We start from the raw sequence: 21,451 nt of genomic DNA, 5'->3' as shown, positions 1-21,451 counted from the left end.
CCCGCCACCCGCAGGACCGTCCCTTTATATAGAATCGGCGCGAACCGCCACGCCCCCTCCTCGTGGCGCCAGCCAATGGCAGCGCGGGGCACGTCCGCGGCGTCTCTCCTGCCCGGTGACAGCGGGCGGGCACGCCCCCTTTCCCCCCCCCGCCGCTCGGTTCGGCTCGGTTCGGCTCGGCTCGGTTCGGTGCCCCCGCGGGGCCGTGGGCTGCGCTGCGTAGCGCCCGCTGAACGCGCGTGTTCGTGCCGGGACGGTACCGGGGCTGCGTTCAGACCGAGCTGCTCTCGGGGCGCCCGTGCAAGCGCTGCCCAGCTGCGAGGCTCAGAACAGGCGGGGAGCAGAGAGGGGCTGCTGGGCTGCTGCTATGGAGCGGGAGCGGCAGGCGGGCAGAGAGATAAAGGGACGGGAGCAGCGGGGCCGCAACGTGCTCAAATAAGCTCGGATTGAAACGCGGCCCCCAGCGCTGTGCCGAACGCAGACGCGTTTGTTCCCCCGGCGGAACAGGCCCCGGTGTGACCGCAGAGCCCCCCGACGAGGTTTCGCGCACAGACAGCAAAGGCGCTTCGGCCCGTGGCTGATGGCCGCGCTCCCCTCCCTGCGGGCCGGGCCGCGAGCAGCGCGCGGGGAGCCGGCCAAGGGGCGGGGGGTGTTTGTGCTCCGACTTTCTGGACAGGCTGTTCCCGGCTGCGCCCTCGGGACGCCCCCACCTGCCCCCCTCCCCCCCTCCCTCCGCAGCTCAGCCCGGTTGGATCGCGCCGCTTTGCCTCTTTCGAGGGGCCGGTGCCGGGGAGGCGCAGCGCGGGGTCCCGCCGAGTGCCTTGGAGCACGTCCGCGGCGCGCACGGGGGTCACGTCTGTGCCCCGCACGGGGCTGCCCCCGGGGGACGTGGCAGCTGCGGCAGCCCTCTGCTCGCCCCCAGCAGCCGCTCTACGTGCGTTATTCCCACGTACGCTGCTGGCGCAGACAGGGGGCCGCGAGAACCGGGAGTCCGCTTGGGGGCGAGGAGATGAAACGCGGCAGCGGGGAGCGGGGCGCATCCTCGACCCCCACGCCGCAATGCCGCAATGCCGCCGGGCGAGGCGTTGCTGCCCGGGGCCGGCCGGGACGCGCCCGGTGTGTGTGTGTGTGTGTGTGTGTGTGTGTGTGTGTGTGTATGTGTGTGCGTGTGTGTGTGTGTGTGTGTGTGTGTGTGTTGCCCGCGCCCCGTGCCTGGCAGCCCCGCATCCGTGTTTGGGGTTTGGGCCCGGCGCGTGCCTTGGCTCGGCGCTGAAGGGCCGGGGCCGCGCCGGTACATGGCGTTCTGCCGCCGGCACCCACAGGAAAACCAGCGAGCGGCCTGAACGGGGCTCTTTGTTCGGGCTTTTTTTTCCTTTCCCCGCCTCAAGTTCAGCTCGCAGCCCCGTCTTTCCCTCCCCCCTCCGCTCCCGGCTGCGGCCGAGCCTCCCGATCGTTGCGGAGCCGCTCGGCGATGCCCACGGGGGCCGCCGAGACCCCCAGCTGTGGGCGTGAGGCTGAACGTGCGGGCTTCGATCGCCCCGCGGATGCCCGAAGAGGAAATGGGGCGCTGCGGGCGTTTCCAAAGCTGCGTTCGGAGCGGAGGGCAGAGGGGCTCGGCGGCCAGGCCTGCGGTGCTCCCCTGCCTTACATAAAGTGTTTACCGGGCGCCGGGGGGGGGCGGCCCGATGTGTTTTTGCATTTGTCGTACTGTACACGGTGAACTTTTCACTTCCTCTGAAGCGCTCTCACACACGCGTCTATTTTGGTGCCGTGCACATACAAACACACCATGTACGGCAGGGGCTGGGGTTGTTCCCTGGGTTTGCTTGTTCCAGCCACAAGCCCGACAAACACGGAGGACGGGCTGAAAAACAAGGACGGGACGGGGGGGCTCCGCGGGGTTCAGCCCCCAGCGGGCACCGAGTTGGTGAGACCCGGGCAATGCCGCCCTTGTGCCAGCCTGCTGCGTGCACGCATCCTCTGCTGTTCCCATAGCCACGGTGGTGGCAAAGCTCCATTGTGCGCAATGAGAGCCAAAGGTTGCTCTTCCTGACCGTGCCGATTGTGGCACATGGGGTGGGTGAGAGTCAGCTGGAGCTCAGCTCGGGGCAGGCAACCAGGGCAGCCGTATTGTCAGCACCTTTGGCCACAGTGGGTTTATGCGGCCGGGGTAAAGCAGCGTTCAAGTAAGAGGAGGAAATGTGGTGGGGGGGGCAGGGCCTCTGCCTGCACAGGCATCCCAATGCTGGGCAGACAGGAGCCGGCTCTGCAGTGCTCTCCATCACGTCCTGTGCTGTGAGGGCTCTCCCACCATCCGCAATCTCAGCCCCTCTCTCCAGGTACTGAAGAGTTGGCTGCGATGCCAGAACTCCTTCATAGACGGAAACAAATGCAAAACACGGTGCCGTACTTTTCCCCTTTGGTTTTTGTTACCGCAGATTGCTGGCAAAACTGCTGAAATGAGTCCAGATTCAATGGCGTCTCAGTTTCAATCCAGATGTGGCTGGACTGAGGCCGCTGGGTTAAAAGGGAAAGAATCATCTGGGAAGTAAGATAATGAAGATGGCAAAACTGGGCAGCGGGATCATTAGGTTGTACAATCCCCGCAGCGCAGCACTGAGCCCATCCCCCTGCTGGCGAGCACCGTGTTAAGGCTGCGATGGAAAACGAACATGTTGAAATGGTTATGGCAGAAAGCAGAAACCCAGTTCTCCTTAAGAACAGAGCTGAGGTACAAATGAAAAACAAGATGATTAGAATGCACGGATTGAAAGCAGGATTAAGATCTGATTTAAGTCAATCCACTTCTGAGCATAAAGCAGCCGTGCTTTGTTTTCCTTCTCTCTGAGGATGTTTCTGATTGTACTTCAGTTTACCATTACAGCAGCCGAGGTGCCTCAGAGCTCCATGAAACCTCGTTCCCACCTCAGCAGCTGACTGTTCCTTTCATCACACCCTCCTCCCCACCTCCCCCCACACCAAGCGCTGAAAAGAGCAACGGTTTCAAAGGCAGAATTATTTTATTATCACAGAACAATTTAACACATAATAAGGAGGAAAAGGGTGTCAGGGCATTCAGGGTACAGCTTCTGCGTTAAAGAGCCATGTGCTACCAGCACCGTGCAGACACAAGGGAAACGGCGCTGGAAAGAAAAGCTTCAGCAATACAGGAGGCAGCGCTGGACAAAGAGCCACCCTTGCAGGATGGGTCTCGTCCTGTCAGTTCCCCAAAAGAAGGGAGCCTTTCTGGCAGGGCCTGGAAGTGCCCAGCAGAGGCCTGGCTGGAGTGGCAGAGCCGCACACTTCCCAGGCAGGAGATAACCTGGGCCAGCGCGCAGGAGGGAAACAGCAGGTCAACTTACTGGGTTGTTTCCCCTGCCACTCGGCTTTACGTCTCCCCTTCTTGCTTTCTTTCAGCTCAATCCCGCTGACACAGCTGTAAATACCCTGATAGATGGTGGCGTGTTTTGAAGTTGGGCCAGAGAGCGCCTTTCTTCTGCTCTCCGGCAGCAGAGATCCAGACGTGCTCAGCCTGAGGAGGGAGTGAATCCCAGCAGCTGCTCTATTGGCTTGTACCTCCACTCATCTGCCTCCAGCTCCTCCACCAGACCGGCCAGTTTTTCCATCCGCGCAACTTGTTGATCTGCAAGAAGTTCAAAGGTAACCCTGGTTTGCAACGACACTGCAATTAAACCTCGCAATCAGATGTAAATTCCCAGCTGTCAGTGGGGAACAGAGCAAAGAACTGACCTCACCAAAAGCTGGTTTGAATGCAAACCCACCGTGCATGACAGCGTGTGCCCATGGAGAGAGGACCTCACCGGATCACACGAGGAAGCCAAAGGGACAGGCTTTTCTGCTTGGGCAGTGCTGAATCTGTCTTCTACCCGTCCCTGCCCTAGCCACAGAAGTTCAAGTCGTAACAGAGGAACATGAGGACAGTGAGCGTATGGAGGCACAAACAGCACGGGGTTCTTTTCTTTAACATAAACATTCACAGTGCAAAAGAACAGAGAAGTTTACAGAAAGCCTGGCCTGCACAGAGCCCGTATAGGGCAGGGCTGGGTGCAGCACAAGGAACTCCTCCTGCCAGTGACGGTCCTTTGAGAAGAACCTGGATGACCGCAGCAGCAATGCACTGCAATCAGAGCGTGCTAACGACAAAGCAGCTCTGGGAGGAGAGGCAGGTTGCCTCCCCGGGGCTCCCTGGGACAACTTGTTCCCCTCAGCTTTATTTAAAGCCAGTTGTGCGCTTGGCACGCAGGCTCCATTTTCAATGAAATGAGCTGAAGTGGTGGAGAGATGAGAATAGCCCTTCTTCTCTTGGCTGCACTGCAAGTTTCATAGCTTGGCAGCCTATCGGAACAAAAAAAAAGGGGCCTGTTGGGAGCCAACTCGCTAGTAAAAGGCATAGCAGAAAATGTGCACAGTTTGTGCTGACTGCAGCCACAGAGGCTGGGCGCTTTGAAAAGCGGCTGTTCTCACTCCACCTCCTGCAACTTGGTATTTTGGGAGCCATCAAACAAACAAACACAATGATGACCTCGATCTTATTTTAAGCCATTCCCCTTTCCTTCAGGCAGGCAACCAGCACTCCACAAACCAGTTCCAAAAGCTGCTGCTCGTTAGGGTGCCGGTCCGCATGGCGGCCGCTGGTAGTTACAGGCGCAGGAGAGCTGGGGCTGTGGAAACAATGGCTCCAAAGTTCAGCTTTGCTTTGCGGCCCAGAAACATGGGATCAAGGCCTCGCAAGCCGCTGCGCACCCTGAGAACTCCTGGCAGCCATCACTGGTGCAGGACAGGAAACCACTCCGGTCTGAGACAACACATGGAAGTACCCATTCTAGCTGATGGGAGGTGGAGCCCAGAAAGGATGTGACCCTTGTGAAACAGATGGGCTCTGGTGCTGAGCTCTGCCCGGCACCCTGAGCATGAAGCCGTGCAGTCAAGCCCATGGTTCAGTTATCAGCACCTGGGCCAAAGGCACAGATCCTGGGAGGGAAACAAAAGCTCGTGCAAGACTCTCAGGGAGGGACAGAGCACAGTCAGCCCCACCAGCTCACACCACACACTTGCACGGAGTGCATATCCTCTCCCAGACACCTCTGGGAACCAGGCTTGACCCTGGCAGGGCTATGAGAGCTCAGCAGGGAAACAAAGGCAGCAAGTGACTCGCCTGAGGCCAAAGAGGCAGTCAGTGCAGGGCCACCATCAGGTCGTGGGCGTTTCCTGCCCCGAGCCTCCTCTCCTGGCCTCACCTCCTGTGAAGGCAGCGCGGCACAGGGTGATGGAAAAACAAGCTGCGAGAGGCACGGCCTATTCCCACCCAGGCTGTGTGGGTTGCCTTTGCTTTGCATAGGGCTTGCAAAAGGACTCGCTGGTAGCCTGACTTGGCATTAATTCACAAACTTAAAAGGCTATTCTGCTTTTTTGTGGTTGGCACCCTAGAACATGTCAGCCTTTTAGCTGCGCTTGCCCCCATCTCCCCTGATCAGAGTACAGCTAAAACATAATGTGCTTACCGTGTTTCACTTGCTTTAATGTAGATGCAACCTGATAGCTGAAGACAGACTCGCAGAGAAATCTTTCCGAGCCATCTGTAAATAGAAAAAGGGAGGTGGTTTCATCTGTTCTGAGAGCTCTATGATGGAGCAGCCCTAACCGAGCACTGTGGCCAATATATTGTTACATTTGAGCTGTGGGTTTCCCCATCTGTCTGGTTTCAATGCTTTCTCTTGCAGTGAGTGTGCAGCGCTTTGGTTTCTAGGCCTTGCAGTTAAATCCTACCAAGGGTTTCAAGTGGAGCGGGCAGGCAGGTGGCTGTGCTACCTGGGAGCCATCACTGCTGAGCCCATATTGCTGGCTGGGTGGGAAGCAACTCCTGCTACAGCGGTGTCAGCAGGTCTGGTCCACCCAGCCCACGCTTCCTTCCTGGGGAGCTTCCTGGGGTGTGAGGGGCAAAGGAGGGTGGGGACAGTGCCGCCCCAGGAAGTCTTGTGCAGCCAAGCAGAGAGCAGGAGGCAGCTCCGCTCCCTTGGAACTGCTGCCACGAGGAGCTCTGCTCACAGGCATGAGGACGGCACGCGGCTGTGCGAGGTGTGCAAGGCGAGAGGCAGACAGCCCCACAGGGAGCTCGCTGCGGCCCAGCTGCTCCCATTCCCGTGAAGCAGTACTGGTATGCAGCTCGTGCACCAACTTTGGGAGCCCTGTGGCTTGAGGCCATGGCTGCAGCCTCTGGGCTCCAGCAGCTGCCACATGCATGCAGCGATGACACTCGCAGCCAGAGAGGACACGTGGAAGATGTGCTACGGAAGAAAATTCAAAGCTCTCCCTTTGTTTTTATGTTTAACACCAAAAAGCCAGCAACCGAATCTTGTACGTGCCAGCAGCTCAACCGCTCCAGCTGTGAAGTGCACTGATACCTCCTTGCCTGGATGAAACCATACTGGGTTTGGGAGAGAAAGGAGAATGGCCAGGAATGGCCATTCAGGAAGGATTTCCATCAGGCTGGAAAATCCCCTCTGGTGCAAAACGGCTGCTTGGAGGGAACCTGTGTTGGCTCACGGCAGGAGGCTATAACCCTTCTGCGGGCTGCTGAAACCCAGCACTTATCCTCATGACCAGCAGCAGATCCAGCAAGCTGCACACACCTGATGGAAACTGCAGAGAGCTGTGTTACTTGAGCCCTGGCCTCCCTCGGGCATGCGGAGGATCACACTCTGCCATGGCATTTTGGTTTAAAGTCAGCTGGATAACTGCCAGAGTGCTGTCAGGTTGGCACAGGGGGTTTGTTTTCAGTAAGGCTGTAAATCCACAAATACTGTTACATTCCCCCCATCAAGTAATTTTAGTCTGTTTTTAAATAGAAGCTAAGCTAAGCAGAAGCTAGCAAATATTATGACAGCCTCTGATTCCCTCGGGGCTCACACTTGTGTCCTTATAACGCGGTATGATTTCCCATGGGCACAGACCATAACCCTGCAAGGTTATTTCAAATAACGTGCGTCTTACAAGCTGAATCAGTTAATTGATTGTGCGGGATCTATCTGAGAAGTAAAGCGACCTGGTATACAGAGCTGACTGTGTGCCAAGGACTAACGTGGCTTATGGCACTTCCTTTTCCAAAAAGGGCTGATTTAACAACAAGTGAGTTAGTTACAGTGGCAATAAAAATCAGTCAGTTAGCGGGGATTTTTGAGGGGGAAACTGGTACACAGCTACCACACTACCAACTGCCTGAAGAAGGTATGAGTGTTATCACCTGTTAGCTCAGAGTGAAGAAGCTAAAGCTTCCTATGACAGGGAGAGTGTACAATTGCTGCTGCCACCCAAAAAGGATTGGTCAGTAAAATCAAGTCCACACAACACGCTGTAAAGATGAGGAAGAGCAGCAGCTCCAAGGCTGAGGTGACTGTCGGACCCCTGGCACCAGGCCTGGACAAGCTGCTGGCATGTACAAGATGGCCCTGGGTGAGAAGGAAGAATTGGGCTGCACCACGATCGCAATATCCTATCTTACAAGCTCTGGAAATACTATGTTAATGCTGTGCCATTTCCAAACATAACCAGCGCTGCTCAAACACTCTCATTACCTCTGTGGGAGACAACTGCCTTCCCTCTCCTCTGATTCCCCATTTGCCTCCAGCCCAGCCACCCAGCCTGAGCAGCTCTGAGGAAGAACAGTTGCCTGTCTATTTGCTAACATGAAGTGCTTCATTATTTTAATTTGTTTTGAGGACTCATTAAATTCTATGAACAACTCCTTAGTCATAATTACTTCAATAGACTGGCATATGGACTCTAACGTGTAATAAAAACAACGATTACAACACAGAGCTCAGTTCCCAGCTGCCCTGTGCTGCCATGTCATGTCCATACCCAGGGAACCCCCGGCACGTCTGAGCCACGGGACCAAGTCCAGCTAATATGGCTCTGTAGAACACCGGGGGGAATGTGCTCAGCATCCAGGAGTCAGGAGAGAGGTCTAGTCCCGATTTGCTGCTAAATTTGTGCCACAGAGCAGGAGGCATGCCTCCAGCTAGGTCAAGAGTTCTTATCGTCCCTCCGTGCTGCTCACGCAGATCTCTGCAGCAAGGTCTCGGCTCGGGTTGAGAGCCAAAACAAGCCTTGCATTTCCTGGCTAGCAGGGACACAGGCTGCCTTCTGTACTAGCCCAGTCCAATCTAACCCCAGAACTTCTTTTGCCAAGAAAAATACCCCTGCCTCAGCTATCTTTACAGTAATTCCTGCTCGACTTCAAAGGATCAGCTAACAATGAGCAATTAATGCTGTCATGTTCCCTTTCAGGTGGATCACTTCCTTGTCTGAAGCACTGTCACGGACTTACAACTGAGGTGACTGCAAGAAAAGTCACTTCCTCGCAAGTGACTGGAGGCAGGGAGAGCCGGAGCCGCGAGGCAGGCCATGGGAAAAGGCACTCAGACCGAGCCTGGCCCTTGAGCTTCCTTCCTCCCTCTGGCTTCTGCCAGACCAAGTCTGAGTAGGCCCTGGGGTCCCACGCTTATGGGGAAGGAGGAGGTGCAGAAGTCAGCCAGCGCAATCACCTTCCAGCATCTCCCCGGCTCCCTTGGGGTAGGTGAAGAGGGCCTTTCGGGGTGGTGCCAGGTCCGAGACGCTGAAACCAGATCCTGTCACAGAGCTGCCACTGACTCCGCCGGCTGAAGAGGATGAGGAGGAGGCAGCCATTTCACCCCGTCCCAGCCTGCAGCCATGGAAGGGAAGCAGAGCACAATTAGGAGGGGCTCTCACCGGCAAAGTTTCTCACTTCTGGGCTAAGACATGAGTGCTAATGGTTACAAATAGGGCCGGGAGCCTCGTCCCAAACACCCACGGGGGCAGGAAGCTGGCCACAGGGTGCATGCCCTGGCCTGCGCACATCCGCCCTGGCTGCACCGCTGGAGTTCCCCAGCACATCACGGCGGCAGGGCACACAGCCAGGCACGCCTGTCACGGCCGACTCCAGAGCCAGCTGCTGAGAACGGCTGCGGCTTTGCACCCTGCTCAGCCGCAGGCAGCTGTCGCACCCCGCGGCGGCACCACCAAACGGTGGGCAGCCCTCAGGCCGACCCTTGCGGCGAGGGGCCTGGGAATGTGGCAGGGTGGCTGCAGCGCGTAAAAATAACCTGGTGCAGGTCGCTGACCCGGCTCCGCGGGCCGTCAGCTGCTTGGCTCTGCTCCCGCGACCGAGAGCCATAAAAAGACTTCTTTATTTTGGCCTCGTTTCCAGGAGCACCAACACAAAGCCCCGCTCCCTCAGAAAACCTGGAAGCCCGCGGGACTGCCAGTTCCCGGCCACATCCTGCGTGAAGCCACACCGTGCTCCGGCTGCAGCAACAGCGCCCTGCCTTGCATCAGCTGCCTGCACGCCGTGACCTGGGCCTCCAATGGCAGCACACCAGCATCTGCCTGTACAGCATAAGGCTGGCTGCCACTTGCCCGGCTTCTTCTCAGTCTTTCTAGAGCTGTTTGTGTGCTGGGGGCAGTGGGATGTTTAACACTTGTCAAATAACCCCTCGGAGCACAGAAGCTGCTGCTGGGCTTTTCTAAGTGCCAATAAGTGCCAAGGCTCGCTGCCCCTGCACTTAACGGTGCTTCCCTCTCCATTTCAGGTACTTCAGTCCACTTCAGGTACTTCTGTTCAGCACTTTCTGGCAGGCCCTTTCACGTATCACTGAGTCACACCGTGCCGTATTTACACTGGACAGCTGGAACAAACTCTTTGCTGTGACACCGCCGAGACCCAGGAGCAGCTCACGCACAAAGCAGTGTAAGACCCACCCCCCAATTCACCGCCCGCCATTTTGTGTGTGGGACGGGGTTGCCCGCCCCGCGCATGCGCCGCCCCGCCCCCTTCCCACACCGCTGCCCACAAGCGGCGGCCTCCGATGCGATAAGTGCGCCTGCGCCCAGCGCTCCCTCAGAGACGTTTCCCCCCCCAGCGCCACGCATGCGTCCCCGCCGCGGCCCCTCCCCGGCTTCCGTAGCGAGCCGCTTCTCGGTGAGTGCGGCTGTGGCCGCCGGCGCTCCGCTCCCGCCCGGTCGAGCGCCCGCCCTCTCGCCGCTCTCCCTCTTTCCGCCCTCCTCCCGCTGCCGGGCTCTGCGGCCCGCTCCGGGCCTCACCTGGGCGCCCGCACCGCTTGGCGCAGGCGGCGCGCGTGCTCGCGCTCGCGGTGCATGCTGGGCCGGGAGGGCGGGCGGGCGGGGGCGCGCTGCGCGCCGCCCCGGTGCACTTCCGTGGTGTAGGAGAAGGAGGCGGTCACCTTGCGGCGGGCTGCTCGCTCTGCGGGAGCGGCGGCGTTCGGAAGGCGGCGTGCGCGGCTGCCTCGGGAGCGGGACCTGGGCCTCCTCCCCGGCAGGTGCCGCGGTAGCGCTCCCGACGCAGGGCGGCGCGCTGCTGGAGCTCGTTTGGTGGCCGAAACGTGTTTTACCAGCGCCCGGCCAAGCGGAGCCGTTCCGCTTGAACGCTGCAGTGAGGCGTGTAGGTACGAGGCCTGACCGACCTACTGCCCGCCCTGCTGCTGTACGCCAGCGTGTTTCCCACAGCCACAATCACCCCTCGGCTCTCCGGAATGCCTCCAGGATCCCCGGCCTTTGTGTCTTTCACAGGGAATCTTTGTGTTTTCTGTGGGGAAAAAAAGCACTATGTGAGAAACATGAGGGCCGCATAGAGTGGTGCGCTGAGGTGATGCAGGAATGCTCTGTGGAGCTTAAATGGTTATTAGTGTTTTAGTATCTTCGGGCTGAAGGGAGCTTGAGTGCCTGCTGTCCTGTAGCAGGGCAGCTGGAGGGGAAGCTCAGCTTTCCTCAATCAAAATGATGAAGGCCCCCCCCTGCAGAAGGGCAACACAGCTGTGAGCTGGAGCACATGTCTTAGGGGGAGTGGCTGAAGGAATTGGGATGGGGAAGTGGGGAGACCTGAAGGGAGGTTGTGGTGAGATGGAGGTTGGCCTCTGCTCCCAGTTAACAGCAGGAGGGTGAGAGGTGGTGGTCTCAGGTTGTACCAGGGAATGGTCAAGTAGGGAATTAGGACATGGTTCTTTTCAGCATGGTGCTGTGTAGGTATGGGCTGCCTGGGGAGGTTGGGGGAGTTGCTGCTCCTGGAGGTGTTGCAGAGCTGTGAAGAGGCGGTACTGAGGGATGTGGGCAGTGGTTTGGTGATTGAAGGAGATGCCCGTAGTGGTCTTTTCCAACTGTGGTGATTCTATGCAAAAGAACAATGGGAAACATGCTGGGGTGGTTGGGCCACGGCCCTTGCAGAGCTTCTGAATGCTGGCAGGGTTTGAGGAGCTGAGAGATATCCCTCAGGGCTCGCCTGCCCTCACACAGCTGCCTATATTTTTGCAGCTCACTGTCCTTGCAAGAGCAGTGTGATGGATGTCCTACGGCCCACCCTGATCAGGATCGGTGGGCGAGTGTACAGGAAGAACATCGTTCAAGAGCAGGTCCGGCAGCAAGAGGAGGAGGAGGACTTGTACACAGGTGTGGTGTGGAGAAAAGTCCCTTTGTTATCTTTCAGAGAGAATTGTGGCCATGGTGTTTCTCCTTTCTACCCTGCCTTTCAGTGCATCAAACAAAGCAGTTATAAGCTGCCTGCTACGTAGATGCACCCATGTATGTGTGGGGAAGCACAGAGAACCCCCTCCCAACCTCTTTAGCGTATTTGATTTTTAACAGGCGCTGGACCCTTGAACTAAAACTATCCTCACTTTTTATTCTTCTGTGACTTGTAAATTTCTGCTCCAGCATCTCAGTGTGCTGTTGGAGAGCAGTGCAAAACTTGGAGGAGGGCGTTCCCACCAGGCTGTTGCACAAATTGCAGCCAGGATAAAGGCAGGACTTGTGAGTGCAGGCTCTGTGCACCTCCCAGCCAGGCAGATTTGGGAGCAGTCATTATGTTTTTTTGAAGCTGGTACAAGGTGAAATAAAAAGCAGTTTGTTGCAGCAGAGGGGAGTCAGTCTGTTGCTTTCTTCAACCTCAGGGGAAGGCTGTGAGGCTGTTTTCCTACATGTAGCACTGCTTTTCCTGGTAGGGCCCAGTGACTGTGCGGACGAACCATGCGATGCCTTTGTGGTGGAAGAGACTGAGAAGGGCTTCCAGTGCAGAGTGGCGGTTCCCAGCCCCTTATACAAGTGAGCCTATGGGGTTCTGGTTTCCGTGAGTTGCCTTTGACTGGGGAAGCTCTTCTATGTAGAATATCTTTTGGACGGGGTCAGCATAAGCACCAGATCCCTAAAACATTCTGTTTTGTGCCTGTCCTGCTTTTGGGAGAGGAAAATTGTCAGTGCCTTTCTAATGCAGTTGTGCCACGCTTGACTCCTAGCCTTTGCAGTGGCAGAGACAGCAGGTGGTGCTTTCTGGCTGGTAGGAGAGTGTTTGAGCATCTCTTCCCTTGAACATGAAAGTGTCAGTGAGGGTGGAAGAAAGGGAGAAAGAACTGGGGTGAGCAGCCTGCCAGAGGGATTTGTGAAAGCTTTGAGAGAAAGCACACGCACCTGGAACCGACTGTTGACTCAGATCTGATGTTCACTGGGAAGCCTGCCACGTTCAAAGCTTTATCCAGTTAGTTTTGACAGTTTCATGGGTTAAACAGTTTTACTGAACTGCAGAGAAAGAAAGGCATTCTGTTGTTTTTTGGATGCTGGCAAATGACTACCTTGAGCAACACACCAACTGGAAAGTGTCGTTAGCTCTTTGTGTGGGGTGATGTGGGGAAAAGTGATAACGTGGATGGTAATGCCGTGGCAGGATGTGCCACAGCTGAAGCAAGTTGTGAGCCCCTGCCTGTCACCCTGTAGCCATAGGCTGATGGCAGCCACAGAGCTTGCTTCCTGAGCTGAATGCATGCCTCTGGCACGGACATGTCATGTGTCAGGAGAGCCTCTGAGGCTGCTGGGGTCTGCTCCCTGATGGGGAGTGGTCCAGCAATGCTATGTTGTTTTGCTATTATGCCTCCAGGTACATAATAGGGAAGAAAGGAGAAACCAAGAAGAGACTAGAAACAGAGACTCGAACCTCAATCAGCATTCCCAAGCCTGGAGTGGAAGGGGAAATTGGTAAGTGTTCCTTCACTGGCTCTTCCACGGATATGATTTGAGCAGGGAGGAGGAATAGGAGGTGTTTTCCTTTAACTCCTGCTTCTGGCCCTGACTTTATAGGCCTGGGAAAATCACCTCCCTTTTCTCTTGAGCTTTTTTGCCTTGACTGTAAACCTCTATAAAACAGAGTAAGAATCTTGAGGGGGGGAAAAAAATTCCCTTTTAAGCCTGTGAATACTCTCACTGAAGTCTTCTTAAATACAAATGACTGGCCTGTGAACCTTGGGCCTGACTGTGCTTTTTTTGTTGTTGTAATTATTACCATATCCATTAATTAGGACTTGCAGAATACATCTAGAAAAGAGTGTTGTGTTGTCTGCTTAGACATGAAATAAACTTCATAACATTCTTTAATATAAGCAGTGTTTTGATGACGTTGCTGCCTTCCTGATGCTGTTAGTTGATCCTCAGAGTGAGAGCAGGCATACTTGTACCGTATGTTCCTTCTCATCACTTACAGTGACTTAACAAGACAGGAGGTGTTGTTCACCGGGTTTCTGCTTAAGTGGGAATCCAGAGGGCTCTTGCTGTGTGGCGTAGAGTTACGTTCACGACGGGGCATGGAGGATTAGGTGACAGGGGACCCAGCTGTCGTACTGTGCAGGAATGTGGTGGCACTTCTCAGTAAGTGGGTCTTGACTTTTTCTTGAGAACTGTGAAGAACTGTTAGGAAGGCTGAGAGATGTTGAAAACATGTAATAATAGGAAGCCAAGAAAATCTTGCTCTTTGCAGTTCTTTCCTTTCAAGCTCAAGTGTGCTTTATTTGGTGCATACAGAACCAACGTAGGCTGTCCTGATCTTTTGTAGATTTCCTTTGTCGCTTTGACTAAAGAGGCTGCTTTTATGGAAACATGAAATAATGCTCTAGAAATCTGAAGAGCCACTGAAGTGAGTGACTCTTTGCAATTGTTTTTTAGACACACAGAGATGGCTTTCTTGTGAGCAGAGGGATATTTTTGATGGCATCATCCTGCCTTTGTGGAAGAAAGTACTGCCGTGCCAGGCATTTTAAGTTAAGCAGAGAGCTTGGCAAGATTGCTCCATGCGTGGCTGGGAGTTTTAATTCCTGTCACTTCAGTGAGCTCGGGGATAACTGCAGAGAGGTGCTTTTGTGCAGGTTTTTCTAATTCCTTGGCAGCTCCCGGATGAAACGTTCTTACCTTCACAAGATCCACCAATATCAAGTGGATAAGTATAATGCAAAATCACGATCCATTTATTTACTGTTTGTTTTGCGCAAGTGTCAGCAATCTCGCTGAAGCATCGTGAGGACCAGACGGGTGTCACTTTGTTTCCCTGCAGTGATTACAGGACAGCAGCGCGGCGGTGTCATCTCAGCCCGGACACGCATCGATGTTCTTCTCGACAGCTTCCGTAAGAAGCAGCCCTTCACGCACTTCCTGTCCTTCGCTCTCAACCAGCCCGTCATCCAGGAGAAGTTCCTGCAATTCAAGGAGGAGGTGCTGGAGAAATGTTCACAGGTAAGAATCCATGCAAGAGCTCCAGCCGGAGAAAACCCCTTCAGCAGTGTCTCATTTACCGAGGGAGGCTTTTGCCCTTTACCTCAGAGGCCTTATTCTTCGCTTCCTTTCCTAGCAACGTATTTCTAACAGGCCTTTTGCTGAAGTTGGTGGTTCTGCTGTGAGTTTATTGGGAAACATTTTGGAATGCAGAATGGCTTAGTTAATTTGCAGTAAAATATGTTGTTCTCCTTTGAGCTTTTCCTAGGTGGGGTGATATTCTGAAATTCAAACGAGGGTTGTTTCTTCTGGGCTTTTTTGATTTCAATAGGAAAACTACTGAATAACGCCACAGGCCTTTATACATTTTATATGATTTCACAGAACTGTGAAACTAGGGAGCTACTCACAGGTTTGCTGCTGCTTCTATTTCACTTTTCTTTTGGTTACTGACAGTGAATGAGGATGGGTGTCAGGAAATGACTCGGTAGCACACGCCATCCTGCTAATCTAATCACTTCCCTTCCTCCCCGTGAGAGCCGTGCTGACAGTCCCTCCTACTTGCCTTCAGATCTGAGAGCACCAAGAGCAGCAGGAAATAGCTATGTGTAGTGAAAATAGGGATGGGATGAAGTGAAAGTAGAGCATTCCCTGTTGTATTTTAGTCTGCTTCTGCTTTGACAGAAATGGTATCTCAGTGCATAGGGCCAGCCTGGAAAGAGGGAATGGTGTTATTAAATTGCTGTGTCCTCTGAGTCTACTCGGAGGACATCTCTAGGCAAGAAGAATGAGTTTCCCTTTGAAGCAGCTGAAGGTTAGATTGCATGCATGCAGCAGGGTTTGTGGGCTGGCATTTTTACTGTTACATCCGTTGCTTCTGCTTATGTCTTTCAAAGGGAAAAGCGTAACCTTCCTAATTGCACAGCTGAAGAAGTATGGTTTTCTGTGTGTTTATGCCTTGCGTGTGAATTACCTGATGTCTGGGGAAGATTTTTCATGGTTGCTTGTACACTAATTGTCTCATCTCTAACAGCAGAGCTGGGCTGGCTTTGCGGTCTTGTTTCTCCAGGCAATTCTGATTTAAGTCCCTCTTCTCCACCCAGCTTCTTATTTCTCTGACATTTTTAGGAGGTTTCTATCACTCAGATTTCCACCTAATGTCAAGTGCAACTGGTATTGGCCTATAGATACAGGAGCTGGCAAGGAGTGCAATGCTTCGAGCACCTATTCCTCAGGTTAGGAGGATATCACTGTCTCAATCTTCAGTCCCACAATCCAGCATTAACTACTCTTGTACTAAACCTTCCCTTTATTAAATAAAAGCCCTAAAGACAGGGAAATGGAAGCATCAGACTGAGGGCAGAACAAGCCAGCCCTCGAGCTGGTGTCAGTGGTCACCTGGCTCCCCCTGTTGGTTGTTCCAGTGCTTGTGGGGGTCACTGAGAGAGGCATCTTTTGGAGGAACTGTTTCAGCGTGGACTCTGGCAGTGTCTCTGTTCATGCCTTTGGCCCTGGACTAAAACCACTGTATTCAGCCTGGTGTTTCTCTTGCTCTTTGTCCCCTGCCAAAGGGGCATATGACTGCTACAGTTCTTTGCTGTATCTCTCTCTCTATATATATATAGATATATATCTCACACACACACACACACACACACACATATATATATATATATATATATATATCACATGTATCTGGCCATGCGCTGCTTGCAGCCTTGAACCCTGCTTATCTGATCTTCTGCCTCTGGTTGTCTGCCAGCAGGTCTTGTCTCTTCCCGTGTAGAGCAAAACCTTGCTCGGTTCTGGCTTACTGGCTGCTCAGTATAGTGCAAATATTTTCAGTGCAACATCTCTGTGATGCAGCCTCTTCTATTCATCTGAAACTAATGCCATTATCCACACCCTCATCCTGTGTCTTTATTCCTGCCACATGTAGGCCCCACCTGAGCTAGCTCCTATCCTTGCAAAACATGCATTGTTCTTGCCTTGGTTGCATCTGTGCAACCCTCCATCAGCCCAGCTTCTGCTGGTGATCTGCCTTGTTCTCCACACCCCTCCTGATCTGCCCCTGTTGTATGATTCGTCTCCTGCTCACTCTTAACTATCAGTTTTCATCGTACCACTGCCTGCAATCCACTTGGAAACGTTTTCATAAATGTATCCTGGTGCTTTCCCAGCATTGTCAGTCACAGTCCAAAGGAGCTGTCTGGGAACATCTGCAAACCTTCTGTGCATTCTTGTCCTCGATGGCTGCAGAAGCTCAGGTTTGGTCAGAGAAGTGCTGAGACCACTGCTGAGTCCAAGCTAACCTTGTCTTCTTTGACCTTCTGTTTCTTCTGCTGCCTCTTCATGCTGTGTCTGGACAGCACAGCATCATCAAAACCCTGCTCAGTGGTTAGGGAACCTGCAGGCTGGAACCACTGTCTGCAACTGTGCTCAGAACCAGCACCCGGACGTGACTCCTCATTCCAGCAGCAGCACTCAAGACATCCTCTCTGCGTTTTGCTGCTGCTGAGTCATCTGGGCACTTCTGGGAATCTCCCCAGGCAGTGGCAGCTGAGGCTGCCCTGCAGCAGGGCTCTCCACGCAGTGTGGGTGCGGGGTGCCCTCATCTGGAAGTGCAGGGTTGTGTCGGCTCTGCTCAGTGCCCCACGTCTCTCAGGAGGTTTGAAATATACCAATCAGTCAGAGGCAGGTATTTGGAGGTTTGCATATGGATAGCCAAGGAATACACAGTGCTTTATTTTTCTGCACTTCCTTCTCCTGGTATTAGCAAAAAGGCTTCTAGATATATTGCTGCCTGTTAGTTCAGGAGTATATTGCAGCCCTCTATGTCTCTCAATCACTCTGCAGCCGGTAATGCCACTCTAATACCACTTTATCTCACAGCAGGGTCTGCTAGAAAGCACATCAGTAATGAAAAACAGTAATTCAAAACTGTGCCTCACAGAGCAATAAGAGAGCTTATAGATTTGTCCAAAGCGACGGGATTTCTCAGGATACTTAGAGACGTCTGAATAGATTTCAGGGACGCGAGTGTCGAGCTTCTCTTCCTGTTGCAATTTGTTGGTGCAAAGCATTGCAGCATTAGGTAGACTCTAGTCTTTGGATGAACCTCACTGATAGTGGCAAGGAAGGGGGTGATCGGGGGGTATGCATGTGAGGGTTTCTTCTGGCTGTTGAGCATTTGTGCGGGACTTTTCTCTCTGAAGCAGTTGCCATGACAACCATTCATTTATATTTTACAGCATAGGGTTATGTTGGTGGGTATATGCTTTCCAGCTCTATTTTTTTTTTTTCTTTTTGTCCTCAAGACTTTCTGTGAGACAAACCTTGTGTCGAGGTACAGAGCACTTTGGGTGTCATTTGTGCTATAGAATTGTCGGGGCAGCCAGCTGGTGAAGCAGAGCTGAGGGGAGACTGTTTTGAGGCTGATTTAGTATAGACATAACGAGGTGGCTCACCTGGCCTGAGACCTTAGTGGTGTGGTGCGGTGCGAACTCGGTCTGTCTGGGTGACCTTGGGAGTCTCCTAGCACAGCCGTGCTGGTGTTGGAGTGAGGAGGACTGAAGCATTTGTTACAGGTGAGTAAGAGAAGAGGTTTAGGTTCAGCAGTGAAATTGCTATGAAAAATCACGGTTGCGCTTTCAGAGCTGTGCAAATGCAGCATTTTCAGTCTTAACAGGCTGCAGATGTAGCATGGAAGAGAAATGTGAATTCTGTCATAAATGCCAACCTGTAAATATCAAACGTTGTTAATGAGGTATTACGTCTCACGGTGGAAGGGACAGAAAATGGGAGGGGTTTTTCAGCCTGCAGTTCTTCAGTCAGTTCAGGAAATGCTGTTTTTCTGGCTCGCTCCTTTGTTTGTGGGTTGGGGTGGGAGAGGGCATGTAGCTGGCATGCAGTATCCTGCTATTAGGGGAAAAAACAGAAAGCTGTCTGCAAATATTGGGAGCTCATAAGACAGCAGAAAGGATGCAGCCAGGGAGGAAGAGCTAAGCAGTGTGATCCTTTGCCTTGTCACGCAGAAGGCTCTGCTTTGGTCTTTAGTTTCCATGCTAAAGTCTCTTAGATTTATAGGAACAATGTGCACAGACTTCGCAAAGAGGTGAAGGCTCCTAATAAAACTCGTTTTCATGTTCCATCTAAGGGAGGAGAGCAAAGGAAGAGGTCTAAGCAGTGAGAGGGGGATCTAATAATAAGGAGGGGAAAAAAAAAACAAGGAATTTTTAAAGGTACATGCATGGAAATGAGCTGTGTTTTGTGACCATGACAAGTCAGTGTCTGAGAGTGGCGCAAGCTAAAATGGGCAATCGTACACAGATGATGCATACAGGGAATGCTCTTCTTACCTCTCAGTGCATCCTTAGGTGGTTTGAGTGGTGAATTTTTGAGAGAAACAGTAGGGTCTGTTTGATGTGTTTGTAGGGATTTGCAGGCAGATACAAACACACAGCTTTCATATTCCCCTGTCAAATACAGGGGATTTCCTGCTGCTTGTCCTCACCACTCGGTGCTGTGCTTTCCATTCTGCTCATTGCTGTGCACGTGCTGTGAAAAGTGCTCACCTTCCACAACCCAGGGAAGGAAACTGGTGCTGGAGGAGCTTGTCACCACAAGGCACTTGGGGAGTGTGCCTTGGAATCACCAAGATTGGGAGAGACCTCTAAGATCATCCCATCCAATCACCCATCCAGCTGGGCGTAGCATTTATGCATAGCATAATCTGGGACTGGAATAAGTGGTTTCAAGCACTTTTGCATTTCCTGAGCTGCACCCAACCTGGAAGGGCTGCTGAAACACCTGCAGAGAAATGTTGGTTGCTCCAGAGAGAGCTACTTCAGATGCAGCATCCCACTCACACATGGGGGAGGTGGGATCTCCTGGCCTGTGAAGGAGCTGTGAGGGCTGTATATGGGAATTTTGGGAGCTTTCTGAAGCACCAGGGGTAAACCAGGAGGCTTATGTGGGTCTTGACCTGTTTGCTCTGTCTTGTTCTTCCCTGCTAGATGTCCTAGCAGCGGCAGCACAGTGTGTGGAGGTGCCATGCCTGCATTTTGTCAGCTGTCAGCCCCCACTCAGGTGCTGGGAAAGGCTGCTTTTGGGGCAGGTTGATGTTTACATCACAAACTGTGCTGGGGCAGGTCAGTCCCTGTCCCAGAAAACAAGGGTAGGGGTTTTGCTTTCTGACCTGTGAACTACTTTACTGTGCAGTCTTTGTCACTTGCCTGCACTGTGTGAGTGATGTCAGCTGGTTGTCTATGGCAAGAGTAACTCAGATTTTCTCCCATTTGCTGTTACCGAGCTGTTGTTTTGTGATGGGCCAAAATGGTTACAGGTACCATTAAATGAGAAAGACTGGAGATGAATTGTGTCTAGTCCTGCACATTAACATAGCGGTGTGTGTGAAAGGGAGCAAAGATGTTTTAGCTGCCCTCTCTCTCTGGGAAGGAGTGAGATGGAGGCATCCACCTTTCCTGTCCTACGCTCAGGGCATGCCTAACGTAATTCGTCTGTGCTCGTTGCAGGCTGCTGCCTGGTGCTGAGGCTTGCAGCATCTTTTGCCACTTGCAGGATTTGGGGTCTCAGCCAGCAGTAAAGCAATTAGCAAGGTGAAGGCAGGTACTACGTGCTCTGTCAGCTGGGGACGCTGAGTTTTCCTCATCTAGCCCAGCCTGTAAGTGCTGCTGTCAGCAAGGATATGGGTGCTGCCACAGCGTGAACAATGCCCAATGAGATGTGAAGCATTTCACCAGCTGAGGGATGCAGTGTTTAAATGTCAGAGGGGTTTTATTTCAAACTCTGAAGCTCAGTTAGAAACTTCAAAGCTGTCATTTGCAGCCAATGGGCTTTTATTTTTGGACATACAAATGCTTCAGCGGTGTAGTGAGTCACGTTGGGTTCTTCTGGAGCTTAAAGTAGAGGTTCACCAATGTGCTGGTGGGAAGTGGCCACTAAGTGGAAATAATTGGTTTAATATGGGTGTGTTAACCATCCTCAAGGTATTTTTATGAATTTCCAAGAACAGAAGAGCATGTTCCTTAAAGCTGAGCATAAGCTCTGCTCTACCTGGGAACAGTTCTTCCTCAGCAACAACACGTAGCTTTTCTTCTAAAGGGAATTTAAACTTGATTCATCTCAGCAAACTATAGGGCACCTGGGAATGAGAAAAATGTAATTACCAGAGCTGGTATGGGCTGTGCTTGCGTTGTGAGGTGCAACCTGTGTTTAGACAGGATTTAGAGGCTATTTAGAGCTTGCCACTGCAGCTGGCTTCAGCTTTATTGCCCAGAGAACACGCTTCTCTCAAGTTCTAACTCTGCACTGACTTGTGCTGAGTCCATGGCTGGTGGCAGTCGCTGCTCTGACAGCTGTGGAGGTCTCTGAGCTGGAGCCTGCCCTAAAGAGCCCTGATCTGCCTTTGGACTTCACTGCAAAGGCAGATGTGGTGCTGGGCTCTGCCCCACTCCTGAAGTCTTTCCCTCTTGTTTCAACTTAGAGACTCTAGCAACTTGCCTAGCAATGCAGAGATGAGAGGTTTGATGCTGGTGGCTTGCTGCTTGTTCCCTGTTACGTGGATCCCTCTGATAGGGTGTGTGTGTGTGTGCCTGAGATGAGATGCTGTATTTGATTGATTTGTAGGATCACGGGGTCAGCAGCAGCCTGTTCCAGAACCCTGCAAAGCTCCACCTGACTCTGGGGACACTGGTGCTGCTGAACGAACAGGAGATCCAGAGGGCGTGTGACCTCCTGCAGCAGTGCAAAGAGGACTTTGTGGAGTAAGTGTTGCAAAGGGATGCCAACACCAAGGGCGAGCGTGGGTGGGGGGGAAAGAAGCAAGCTGTCTATGAGGAAGGTGTGAGGGGAG

General features: G+C 53.1%; 2 protein-coding genes across 4 annotated transcripts in view; one reads left to right on the top strand and one right to left on the bottom strand.

The window, feature by feature from the left end:
• Positions 1–3,001: 3,001 nt before the first annotated feature.
• On the bottom strand, positions 3,002–10,273 carry ANAPC16 (anaphase promoting complex subunit 16). Its single transcript, XM_072339845.1, has 4 exons — positions 10,141–10,273; positions 8,565–8,722; positions 5,523–5,597; positions 3,002–3,643 (listed from the first exon to the last, which is right to left on the bottom strand). Exons 1-4 carry the CDS (start codon positions 10,194–10,196, stop codon positions 3,528–3,530), a joined length of 405 nt encoding a protein of 134 aa, XP_072195946.1. The 5' UTR covers positions 10,197–10,273; the 3' UTR covers positions 3,002–3,527.
• Positions 9,883–21,451, top strand: part of ASCC1 (activating signal cointegrator 1 complex subunit 1) — a 27,350-nt gene continuing 15,781 nt past the window's right edge. The window contains exons 1-6 of one of the 3 annotated variants that reach the window (XM_072339842.1): positions 9,883–10,018; positions 11,365–11,499; positions 12,051–12,150; positions 12,977–13,074; positions 14,420–14,598; positions 21,226–21,362. In XM_072339842.1, the coding sequence (XP_072195943.1) occupies positions 11,391–11,499; positions 12,051–12,150; positions 12,977–13,074; positions 14,420–14,598; positions 21,226–21,362 (623 nt within the window). In that variant the 5' untranslated portion in view covers positions 9,883–10,018; positions 11,365–11,390. Of the gene's footprint in view, positions 10,019–10,287; positions 10,503–11,364; positions 11,500–12,050; positions 12,151–12,976; positions 13,075–14,419; positions 14,599–21,225; positions 21,363–21,451 lie in introns of those variants that run through there. The other 2 variants (XM_072339841.1, XM_072339843.1) reach the window with 2 other exon arrangements.

Source organism: Excalfactoria chinensis, chromosome 6 (genome assembly GCF_039878825.1).
Source record: "Excalfactoria chinensis isolate bCotChi1 chromosome 6, bCotChi1.hap2, whole genome shotgun sequence".
In the NCBI taxonomy this organism is placed as follows: domain Eukaryota; kingdom Metazoa; phylum Chordata; class Aves; order Galliformes; family Phasianidae; genus Excalfactoria; species Excalfactoria chinensis.
This window is presented reverse-complemented; position numbering and strand designations above follow the sequence as displayed.